We start from the raw sequence: 12,837 nt of genomic DNA, 5'->3' as shown, positions 1-12,837 counted from the left end.
TAGGGTTTGTTACATTGCTCAACACAACAAAGTCACATAAGCTCTGTGGGGTATTCATATGATTTTGAGAATACTGGAGTTGACTTTTCGTGCTTTTGAGGCATGGAGATATTCAGTGTGCCTGCGGTGCCTGCTGCCAGCAAATATTTCTGCAGGTCTTTTGCAATCAAAATTTGACTTTCTTTCTCCACATCCAGGTAATGTAGCCAGTTTTCCTTTAACCTTGAACCTATTCTGGTATGATTTTAGATGCAAAACACATTATTTTACACAATTGATGCCTTTTACAAGCCATTTTTAAACTTGATCTTCATTCAGATGACAATTTCAGCCATAAAATTTATTCATAGAATTTGTGAGGTTTATTTGTAATCATGAACATAGAAATGGTCCTGAATGCTTTTTTTTTCAGTATAAAATAAATAATTTAATACATTTGTAAAAAGCTTTAAATGTGTGAAGGACTCTGCAGTGATATGGGCCTTATCTAATTTTAAACAGTGATGCAATAACCAGTGTGATGAACAGTGGACATTGCCCGTAGACTTTGTTTTATTGTTCAAAAGTCTTTACACATAACAGCCCTAATCCATTGATAGTAAACACCAGGCTGATTGGTCTTTTCTGAATAAGGTGAGCTGTAAATATATGTCATATTTCTGAGAAGAGGAACAGGGACTTGATAACGTCACTAATTATGCTAAAACCTATAGAACACCATACTAACAGCAGTGGACCTTGAAGTGCAGCTCCATAATACAGTGAACGTAAATGTGGAGATCAGTGACAGCCTGTCACAAATCACATGATGCTAATGGAAGAGTTAATGCTCCCTGTGAAACCAGCTACATTTGGCATATACAGCTTGCTTAGAGGAAAGCACTAACAGCCCAGTTTTGTTGTACTCACATTGTTCTGAGTGGTAGCGGTAGAAGGCAGCCATTCCTACCCACCCAGAGAGCCAGGACAATTTATTCAATTTGAACTCCCAGCCTTGAATAGTCAAGGCATCACCAGGGATCAAACTCATGTTTTTCCAGTAACCAAGTCCAAGAGAATTTAGGAGCCAAGGTCTAATTTTTTTAAGTATAACTCAGTTAAGCCAGTTTACATTTATGCCTATGTAAGTACTTGATAATAAGACCTAGGACTGGGGTTTCCATCAAGCAACTTCACACTATGCACATTTTGTACTTCCTCTACTCTTATTTACTTTTTTTTTTAACATTAGGAATAAGGAAAATAAACACGGGGCTGCCAGTTTTAGATTGAGAACTCATATATTAAGGTGTAAGTGCATGTTACTGCTGTAATGTTCAAGCATGGAAAGTTCTACATTGCTGTGACAAACTGATCCTATGTAAATTATGCATGAATAGTGTGGTGTGTGTGTGTGGTCCCAGATGTGAACTAGAAAATTCTACCATCTGCCTGTATTTTTTCATTTGTTAATACATAATATAGCAAAATTGAGAACCTTGAGGGCCTTCTAGCCAATGCTTAGCATCTGTCAATTTGACCTTACGCTGCCCCACTACCATTTAGACTCCCACACTCTAAAGAGTGCTTTTTTATAAAACATTGTGTGAACATATTCACACTTGAATCTACTTATTTGGAGGGGACTGGACACTTTCAGAAATATATTGTGTATCATTAAAATCAGCATACCTTGTTTCACTGTAGTGTGGTGTACGATATTCAGCGAGAAGAGCAGCATGCAGCAAAATTTTATTTAGTCAACTTTATATTACATGTTTATTTTGATAATTAAAATTCACAAATATATTTAATAAACAAAACTGTACACAATTAACTTAACCTCGGGAATCACAAAATATATCATCAGGCAGATTTATAAAGCATTTAAAAAACAGAATACAGGTCAATCTGAAATAATCTATGTTATATACACTTTTAAGACATACAAAATATAACATGAAAAATACTGCACTTGAAGAAAATAAGAAATACATTTCTGGAAACGACCTTCTCTGTATTACAAACTTATACCATTCAAGGAGTGTTCATTAACTTCTATCCTCAATAGACTACATTCCGATTCATAATGCACTCTGATATTTACATTTTACATTTAATATAAAATTCTGTAAATGATTAACACTGTCATATCACATTTAGAATGACGTACTGTATAACAGGACAATGTCTTGCAATAAATATGGATTGTTGTTAGGATTTAGAAGAATGATCAGGTGAAAATGAGAAAAATGACTTATTTGAGCTTTGACTTTTCAGTCAACATTAATAAACATTTAAATAAGCAAAATTTGAATACATCTAATATAAACGGAACATTGTTTAAAGTTAAATTTTCACAAACAGTTTTAAAAGAGCTTGTATTTCTGATTTGAACTTGCTCTATTGTACTACATTATAAATAAGAGTATTGAAATATAAATTAAAATGAACTGTGTATTGTATATTACACTTTGTGCCCTTTGTTTCTCCATATACTGTATATAGTTTGTTTTTCTTGATTTAGATATTGGGTATGTATAGCATAACTAGCTTAGTTGGTTCGAGGATACCCCCTGGTGGATGTTTCAGTTAAGACTTGTCATGAATGAAAAGTCCATGCAGGTCCAAGTGAACAGAGGCATTAATAGAGGCACGAGCAATCTCTTTAAATGTCTTCGCATCCAGAACTAGCATGAATGGGGGCTTTTTGAGATTGAGAGACACCACAGATGACAAAATAACACCTGGAAGACAAAATGGAAAAGACAATTTTTAAATACTTTATATTCTCCTAATAGCTGTAGTGTTACAATATATTACAGTAAACGTTTTGCTTATGTATAATACTTCTAATATTCTTCTAAAACTGACGTATGTTGTTGTATTTTGGGAGCTGATATTTGTTTATAGTATTACAGTAAAATGCTGTAAACTAGAATAATATATTTATTATAAAATAACAACACTTTACTGGTAGAATTGAAAGGATTTTTACAGTGTGGAACAAAACAACACACCAAATCATCACAGAAATATTTGATTTTGCTTTTTACATTTTTACTTTATTTCAAAATATTTCTGTATTATAGTTCTTTCTACAAACTATTATGTTTATAAAACTGACAACTCTTTCAACAAGGGTGTGCCTTAAATATTCACAATTTCAGAACAAGTTGTGTCCAGATACTTTCGACATACAGCGGCTAATCTGCAAACATATTGAAACGTGTATTTGTGCTGAATTTAAGTGAAAACTTTTCACCATCATCCTCATCCACAGCATCTGGGGACGCCACAAATACTGGCTCAGACGGGTAACAGTCCTCTTCGGTCCATTCCATGTATGTCCTGGTAACTATGTCCAGTTTTGTAATCTGCAATAATTTCAGTGTCAAAATGCATTCAGACTGGTTTTTAGATTATAAAATTGTATGATGTTTATCTGTCCCTTTCATGTTGATTATTGTTGATGTCACTACACAACTTATCTCTATCTTTTTATTTTTTTATTTTTGTACATTGTTTAACCATTGTTGTGTCTTGTTCATGTGTGGGACCTCTATTCAAAACATCTGTAGTAAAGAAAATCTTGATTTATCTTTATTTGTTAAAGATAATATTTACTCCAATTGTGACCTGTCTTTTTTAATCACTTTTTATAACAAAAAAATTGTATGATCTAGCAGAGGTAAATGGCAAATATTAAACACAAATATTTCAAATAAATTACTATGGTTGTATTGTTTAAATATAATCCTAATATGTATTGAGTCACCGCACATGGAACACCACACAATATTTGAAAAAGTCTTTACATTTTGTGCAAATATGCATAATAAATGGACAAAAGTTGTTGTATTAATGTTTATTAAAGTTATGAACTTTAGTTCTCCTGAAACGTTGCTATTTTGGAGATGTAAGGATTTGCTCCATCAGCGACATGTGAAAAACAGTGTGACTCAAATAATTAGTTACTGTTATAAAGTTCAATGAATGTGATATATTTCTGTTTTTGTAAGCACTTTGTTTGGTTTAGTAACGCGGTTCTGCTCAGACTTCTCAATACGGAAGTGGTATTTCTTAATTCCTTCTGCAATTTCCACATGATAGTTGTGTGGATATATGAACTAACAATGTCAGATGGTGCCACTAATGCCAATACACTGAAAAGCAGTGAATAGCTCCCCTTTGTGAAGCATTTTGTTAAACAGGAGTTGGTGGGTAAACATGTGAGTCACAAGCTAGTTCCAGTAGGTTCCTATAGAGATTTTTAAGCCTTTAAAAAGTATTACATAAATTTTTTTTGCAAAATAGAGCAAAACGAGACACTATTTTTTATTAGAAAAAACCAACAAAGCAAATTTACCACTTTGTTAATGGCAAATATATTTCTCTGTTCAACTATATAATCCACCATATTAATTTATTTTAAGCTGAGTATATGTGACAATACATAACAGACTCTTGGTTTATATATGGATATACCATATATAGATATGGACTGTACAGAATATGAAGTAAACAGTACCTGAAACTTTTTATATTTATAAAATTTAAAGGATTCAAGGGATCTATGTTCTAGAGTGGATGATACCTTAGTTATCTTTGGTGACCACTCCATCTTAGAACCATAGAAGTATCTGTATTTCATTGTGTTGTATTTGTAGTTAACCCCAGGTAACTCCACACCTGTAAAGAGGTCAGATTACAATGTACTGTAAAAAATGTATTCACACAGTAAAAATATGATTATTTAATTTGAAAGAGCTGAAAGTGTTGCCACTGATTTAAATGGAAATGTAAAACATCAAAAGCATGAAAAGTAAAAAAACAGTTTCTAGGAATCTGACTGTGTCCTAGTGAAGAATTTGTGGCCTTACCCTCAAACAGTGTGTCAGGAGTGAGGTAGAGGGAGCCATCCTTCTGCAGCACAGCTGTGGCAGATGTGTCCTCCAACTTCACAAGGTTGGTGCCAGTTGGAACTTCCTATAAAGCAGCAGAGGTTCACAACCTCAAATCATACACAGTCTACTACTTTTATTTGTGTCCACACCTTTTACTTATTTCACACAGGTGATTGTATTTACTGTTAACCAATAACCAGTATTTACTGTGACCAATAAAGCGTTATACAATTTCATTATTATCACACATATGTGGTATGAATAATGAAGGAAAAACACAATCGTATTTTCAGCATTAACCTTGAGGTCAGCGTTGATAGGAATGACGAATCTCTGACTGAGCGGTGAAGGAGCAATCTTACTGGTTCCTCTCAGAATGTCCTGCCTCAGGTTCTCCATGTAAAACATGTCATACAGGCTGCTGTCTTTATGAGTGATCAAGTCAAACACTACATGTCCGTTATCCTCATAGGCGTTGATGTGATGGAATACCACAAATGCATCGCCATAGAACTTAGTGCTTACAGCCTTCCCTGTCTTTCTGTCGATCAGGTGGAATAGCGTCTATGAGGCAGCAGAGAAACTGGGATTAGGCCAAACTGCAAGTGAATCTAAATATAAATACAAATACTTAATACAAAAAATGCAGTGTGAAATGTAACCTCAAAGTTTCAATATGGTCTTTAATTATGATGTCCTCAATATCTGTCCAGTAACTGGATATTGGGGGAAAATAGAGACAAACAATTCTACCCTGAAATATCACATACTTGCATTGTGTAGTGTGATGTGCAGTTTGTTCATGAGTGGTAATAGACTAGTTAAACATGACAGGCCACTTTGGCTTCAATAAAATACAGGTCATTTTAAAGCTCTGTAGTTTATATAAATAAATACGCGACTCATTTTCCCAAAAGCATCTTAATGTTATAATCATCTTAACAGTTACAGCGAGTGTTCAGTTCAATGCTCAATTTAATATATGCAAAAAAAATTTAAATTTGCATTAAATTAAAAGTGGAATACCATCTGTAATTAGGATGTTTCATAGGTTACAGTACAACTGTGTTCCTTAATTAAATATTCTGACAAAACACCTTTGAGGGCACCACTGCAGCACCAAGCATATGTCTCCTGAAAAGTACAGTTGAGTAAATATAAAACAAATATATAAATCAAAGTTTGCTTACAACGTCATCTTGGTCATATTTGAGGCACTTGCCCCAGGTTTCTCCTCTGAAGTAAGCCGTGGCCAGTCTGATAATGTCTAGCTTGAAGGCTTGTTCCACAAAGACAATGTAGTTCTCGGTCATCCCGAAGCTGTGGAAGTAGCTGGGATAGAGGCTGGATCGGACAGGAATGGAACAAATCTCTTTAAGATTCTTCAGAGGAGGATTCTTCTCTTTATCTGCAGGGAGTACATACATTTCCTATATTGTGTTTCTTATTTGTGTTTCCCTATTTTGTTTTGATGTCACATGCTGCTTTGTATATTGATTTGTTGCTTGGTTTGATACTGGATTTGACTTTGCTATTTTTGCATGCCTATGTTTTGACCCTCTTTGTTGTGATGATATGTTTTGCCCTTCCAAATGTCTCTACAGGGTGAGTCAAAAGTCACAGGACACCCTACTATTTCAGAAACAAAAGGATAAATGACATATATGAATACCCCAACCAGCAATAGGTGATTTGCAATATATTTTGTGGTTCAAAAGTTATGAATTCAGAAATTTCTAAACTTTTGTTATTCATTACAGGCTCATTTCAGGCTTGTTACAGACTTGACCAGCACCATCTTCAGTCAGAATGGATGGGAACACTGTTCCCTGTTGCATTGTCAGGTAGTGCTTAGCATTTAGGGTCTCGTCGAGCCTGTAACAAACAACAAAAGATTTGAATTTCTGTGCTGATAACTCTTGCACCACAAGAGATATTGCAAATCTGATCAGCTTCTGAGACAATTCTGGTCTTCTCTAATATGCTACATGATCATTTTCCTATTGGAAAAACGTGTCCTTGACCCAATATGGCGGCTTTCAATACGGCAGCCATGTTCCGGATCTAGCCTAAAAGCCTCACCCATTACTTGCAGGGGTATTCATTTATGTCATTTTCCATATCATTTCTGAAAATAAAATGGTGTGCTGTGACCTTTGACTCACCCTGTACTTCCCTTGTCCTTTATACCTGCTGCACTGGCTGGAACCTTGAAGATCACATATTTGGGACCGGTCAATCCCATAATAGATGTACCCATGTTGTAGGTGTTTCCCTCTTCATCATAGTGGGGGTGTGCTGTAGCTAAATTCAGTGCAATGTGATTCCTGTAATTAACCTGAAACAGTCACAAACCAGAATATCCATCATAACACATAATTACACACTGGATATTTTAAAAATATCCTGAAAAATCTATTTGAATGAAGTGAACTCACTCTTCTAACAGTTTCAAGAGTCGATGTATTAATCTCATTGATGTAGTTTATTTCTGATGATGCATAGTAATCTTCTCCGTATCGTATTATGTTCACAATATTATTGTCAGTGAAATTTGGGATGGTGTTGAGAAGGTAGGTGAAGGCCCTGTAATGTGTTTTAATAAATTTCGGTCAAAAAAAAAAGTGTAAAACAAACATAAAACAGATCTGAATGTAAGGGATTACTTTGAGAATATGTTCTTGCAGGGATCAGGGAAGGCGATGGTCCCAAATTCTGTTACCACAATCCTGTTGGCAGCAATATTCTTTTTGTATGTTTCACTCTTCAGAAACTTGCTTCTGTAGTGCACTTTACCTGACAAAACAAAGAGACATCACCAGACATATTAATATTTCAGTGACATTATCAATCCTCCCCAAAGATTTCAGGATATGATAAGTTCCCTCTAGAACTAATATGGAACTTAGTATTCAGCAGCACAAGAACTGACGTTTGTTAGCAATTATTCTTTAGTGTCAGTGACACAATTAATCTAGAAAAAAAAGAATAATATAAAATGTTAGATCTTTAAGCAACAGGAAAGCAATCAACAGGAAGATTCAGCAAAAAAGGATAACATAAAACATTACTAAGGGATTGGGGATAAGTCATTTTAATGAACAGAGGTTTTATGGGTTTAATTAATGGCCAGATAGGGGTTTTCTTGTGGCGAAAACTTAGCTGGACATAAAAGTTAAAACACAAATCTGGTGAGCACCAGACCAAGTCAGTTCTTAAGGCCAACACACCAGACAGTTTAGTGTTGTCCTTGATTTATACAACTGCAGTTCAGCGTTTTCCTTAATTTCACATTACAATATGTCGACTCATGAAAACAAGTGTATTAAAATGAAGAAAACCTTCAAATGTGCAGTGCCAGAGAATTCCATGACTGTGAAAGTGGTCTCTTTCTTTATAGCCTACCTACCATCCTTGAAAGTGAAACTGTGAATGAGGGACATTCCATCAAACCAGTGTTCATAAGATGTCTCTCCCACTGAGAAGAGGCCAGGTCCATTGCGCAAAAGTGTGCCCTGAAGCCATGATGGAATAGTGCCTAGAAAGAAAAAAAGTTTCAGTATTTATGCACCGACCCTAAATCCTTGACAGAAATAAAACTAGAACATAATTCAACACAAAAACGAAATCTATAAAAGCTAGCAGCAAACACATCCTGGTACCTAAACTTCTCAATAAAATTATTAATTATTATGTTGACACATTAAACACTCAGTATGTTTCAATCAAATTCTTGGTAAACACTTCATTTTTAGAAGACAGCAACAAAAGAAACACCCAAAAGCTAATATTCACTTAATAATAACTGTGGCTTGAAGAGTGTTAAAGCTGCATTGGCATTTCCATATCTCTGATAATACAGCTCTCAGACAGCCATGCCAATTGTTTACTCTTGTTTTCCCCCAGACCAACCCTAAGTGACCCAATGAAAGAATGTAATAAGCTGTACAGAGTGCACAGCTGAATTGTATGTCATAAACTCTGCATTGTAGAGTACTTTTTTTTATTATCTGTGGCAGTATGTCATCTATCAACTGTATTAGTGATTATATTCTACATTTACTCAAAACAATGCACTGTTGTTCTGTTTAGATAAATGTTTACTAATATATGACAGCTGTAGGTGCAATCATCTTGAACACAGACATTAAAACATGCACATGCACTGCTTGTTACCTCCAGAGAAAAGCAGGAAATTAAATGGAACGCATGTAACTATGCTCAAAGCCATGTGCCAGCTAGAGGACTATAAAGACTCCATAGCACTGGGCTGCGGAGCAGTGAAAATGCCTTCTCTGGAGTGACAGATCCCCATTCAATATCTTTGCAATTATTTGTATATGCTTATTTTAATATGTTATATGCTAAATTATCAAAAGTATATCAATATCACGAGAGAAAAAAGAAGTGATGCTGAGCATGGCTGACCATTTCCACTTTGAAACTATAGTGTACAAAAGACAGTCTCTAAAACACAAATATATACAATCAGGGTTTCTTAGAACTTTAAGGCTTTCAAGCTGCAGACGAGTGGAAGAGAGGTAAGTGAAGATACAGGTGGAGACTAGTAGCATATTGATAGATGTGGGCATACTGAAAGGTGAAAGTGATGAGAAGAGATTTTATGGGTTTGATCATTTGTTTCTAGGCTTATCTGACATTTTATATCAAAAACTAGAAAAAAAGCATTTATTTGCTAGTTAAAAAAGTGGATAGATGTATAAAGTGAAAATTAAATAATTGATATTGTCAAGCTTACTGCTAACCCGGTTAAATACTCGGAAAAGAAAACAATACAAGCTACCATATCAAAGTGTTGCTGAAAGAGTCGACTCTTTATTATGACCTGAGCCAATTTATGTGATTCACTAAAAACGATTCACATCAAATAAACACAGGCGCTGGGGATTATTTCTCACATCAGCCAAAACAACAACGTTTAATAGGAAAACATTTGAAGGATATTCATTTTTGATATTTGTTGTTTTAAATTAATATATTAGATAAATCAACATATTCCTCCGTGTCACCAGTATTAATTAGTCAAATTAAAATAACATCCAGTAGGGTTAATATTAAAATTCCAATATATTAAAACGTTATGGCAACGTGTTTACTGGCGTTTAAGTAGAGCATTAGTTTAGTAGTAGTTGTCTGTCTAACGTTTGCGCAGATATACGCGTGCACAAGGCGGGAAAACTTAGAAATAAACGTTACATTCATGTAAAGCACAACCCGTTGTTAGAATTTAAAAGCAAAGCACTGAATCTGTGATAATGAAAGAGTTATTTGCTCCTTGCCGCCCACCTGTAATCTCTGCGGCGATGGGCTCCGGGGTCTCACGGCCGCTCCTGCAGAAAGCTGATTCGATGTCTTTCGTGGGTTCTGCCATGGTCGCCTGTGAAGGAATACCAGCTTTACCTCAGTTTATCTCCTTCACCGTAGACTTTGCTGTTATCTCATCGACCCTACGGCTGTACGCAACCACACGTTCGAGTTATACAACTAGAGTCCTCCATATTGTACACTTTAATAGCCTGTTAGTGCCAGTGGGAGTGGAATGGGAATGGAGGTGTGGCAAGTCTGAATGGGACACTGAACCGGTCCAATAACCCTTTATGGGGTCTGTGTAGCTGTGGCCTACTTCTACAGGTGGCTGACAAAAATAGAAACAATAATGTTGAATTTGAGAGCTTTAGTTCTGAGGTAACTCACCCGAATTCGATATTCTTCTTTAATTAATCTGTTAACCTGGCTGATAAAAATATTAGTGGTGGGTTTTTTAATATATAAATTTTCCTTTAATGCGGAAAAATCACATGGAAATGAAGGAGGGACTCTAAAGAAAAAATTATACTATATTTATTATTTATGCTGACAAATACCTGAATTTTTTTTACAACTATGAGAGTGCTCAAAACTGAAATACTACACAAAAATACTAAACTTCAACTTTGTAGAAATGTGCTATTTTGTGTACAATTTAAAAGAAACCATATTAGCCCGAATTGTCAGTGGCTAAACAGTAAGTGCATCACTATCTACACACCTTATTATTTTGTTAACATTAGTCCCAAATATCAGCATAAATGACTTCATTATTCAATCCTCAGTCTGTACCCTAGTCTAAAAAAAATTATTTTTAAGCTTCTTAAGGGGCTGCAAAGCCATATCACATGTTAGTTATTAGGCATGACTGTGCTGCATAACATGTAGTCTATAATAATTCCTGAGAATCTGGGATTCACACCTGTTCTTAGTTGTGTATTTCATTTTTCCTGCATATGACTCTTTTCCTCAACGTTTGAGTAATGTGTGTATTTATCAACTCCTTGATGTATAACTTAAGCGGTCAGTATTTATCAAAGAGTTTTTATCTCTTAATGTTATCTTATTTTTGATGTTCTTTGATTAATTATACATTTTATTTAAATCTCACTAAAATCTAAGCTGTGTGCATCTGTCATATTGTATTAGCTACTGTGATAGAAATTGTTTTCAAAATTTTGTGGGCACACATTATATGTAAAGCACTATTTTAAAAATGTGTTACTTTATTCCCTTTGTACAAATTACTCAGTGTAACTGTATATTAAAAACCAAAACAACTCTAGTAGTAATAGTTTTACTTGATAATTTACATAAAAAAGTAATAATAATAATACATTAAAAATATAGCAGCCAATATAGACAAAGTAAATATAGGGAAAACAACACTTTAATATGAAAATGGCATAAATACTCACCAGATGTGTTAAAAAGAATCCAAATAATCCACAGGACAACATTCCAAAGTACATTTTTACAGCAACACTAGAGTGGGGAAGAATATTTGTTTTAAGAAGTTTTCAACATTCTGGAAATGTTTCAGATTCTGTTGATTGCATAAGAGGATACTACTGACAGAGTTTTTTCAGCAGTACTTCAGCATGTGCTAAATCATCCTTAACCAGTATAAATTTTGATAAACATGCACTTACTCACCATTCACTTTATTAGAAACACACACTTTTCACTTCCAATCAGTGACCAATTTAAGATGTTTACATACGTACTAGGCCCATTATATAGGTGTAGAGTTTCAGAGTGTAGTCTGTGTTTGTCACTCATCCCTCTACCTGTCCCGTCATTGGTCAATTTCTCTCTCACAAGTTTGTTGACAACAAATGGGCTACAGTCTACAACTACATCAGCAACTTGGACATGTGTATTAGAGGTTCTAATAAAGTGGCCATTAAGTGTAATCAATTTAGCGTAATATTCCAGGTATAAAATTGAAACACACAACCATTAGTTCAATTAATGATCAGAACCTACGACATTTAGTAAATGATGGTTTAATAAAATGCTACATATATCAGTCAAAATGTTGAGCACTATGGCTAAATGACAAGACAAGAAGTAGTTATTGTTTCTATTCAGCACATACTGTTTGTTCATGATATATTTTTTTCTTTGCCCTATTCATGTGTCACAGGTTGTGTCCTGTAACACCATCTACTTAGTGCATTTTGCTGACCTTAGAAAATAAAGAAAAACTCTACTAACAGACAAACAATTGACACAATCGTCATGTCAAATATTTTACTGTAGAAGGTTGAGAAACTCTAGATAAGTTATCACTTATCTCTCTGTAAATGCTATGCAAACAATATTCATAATTGTCTTAACAAGGATATCAGGTGTTAAGATAACAAACATTTATGAAACTCCAACTCTGGCAAAATATAATAACTATCAATACTTAATACTAAATTATCTGTTTGTTTATTGTTTTTCATGTTTAAAACTATTGTCAGAATTTCTATGGGTTAAAATAGATACAGATTATAGGTGTAACAAGGCCCTTTAAATAGCATTTCCTTTTTTAATAATCATTATTTTATTAACTCTCTGTAGGCCCATTCATGGGTAATTCATACAGCAATTATAAATTCATATTCCTAGGTTA

General features: G+C 34.5%; 1 protein-coding gene across 2 annotated transcripts; it reads right to left on the bottom strand.

Moving 5' to 3' along the window:
- Positions 1-1,810: 1,810 nt before the first annotated feature.
- bco1l (beta-carotene oxygenase 1, like) lies at positions 1,811-10,462 on the bottom strand. 2 transcript variants are annotated; one of them, XM_066647285.1, is made up of 11 exons: positions 10,194-10,462; positions 8,292-8,424; positions 7,553-7,682; positions 7,325-7,472; positions 7,077-7,224; positions 6,077-6,294; positions 5,187-5,450; positions 4,863-4,968; positions 4,577-4,671; positions 3,245-3,356; positions 1,811-2,726 (listed from the first exon to the last, which is right to left on the bottom strand). In XM_066647285.1, exons 2-11 carry the CDS (start codon positions 8,383-8,385, stop codon positions 2,572-2,574), a joined length of 1,470 nt encoding a protein of 489 aa, XP_066503382.1. In that variant the 5' UTR covers positions 8,386-8,424; positions 10,194-10,462; the 3' UTR covers positions 1,811-2,571. The 2 variants fall into 2 exon arrangements, with proteins under 2 accessions (XP_066503382.1, XP_066503381.1); XM_066647284.1 differs by having other exon boundaries at positions 8,296-8,424.
- Between the last annotated feature and the right edge of the window lie 2,375 nt (positions 10,463-12,837).

Source organism: Hoplias malabaricus, chromosome 16 (genome assembly GCF_029633855.1).
Source record: "Hoplias malabaricus isolate fHopMal1 chromosome 16, fHopMal1.hap1, whole genome shotgun sequence".
Lineage (NCBI taxonomy): Eukaryota > Metazoa > Chordata > Actinopteri > Characiformes > Erythrinidae > Hoplias > Hoplias malabaricus.
This window is presented reverse-complemented; position numbering and strand designations above follow the sequence as displayed.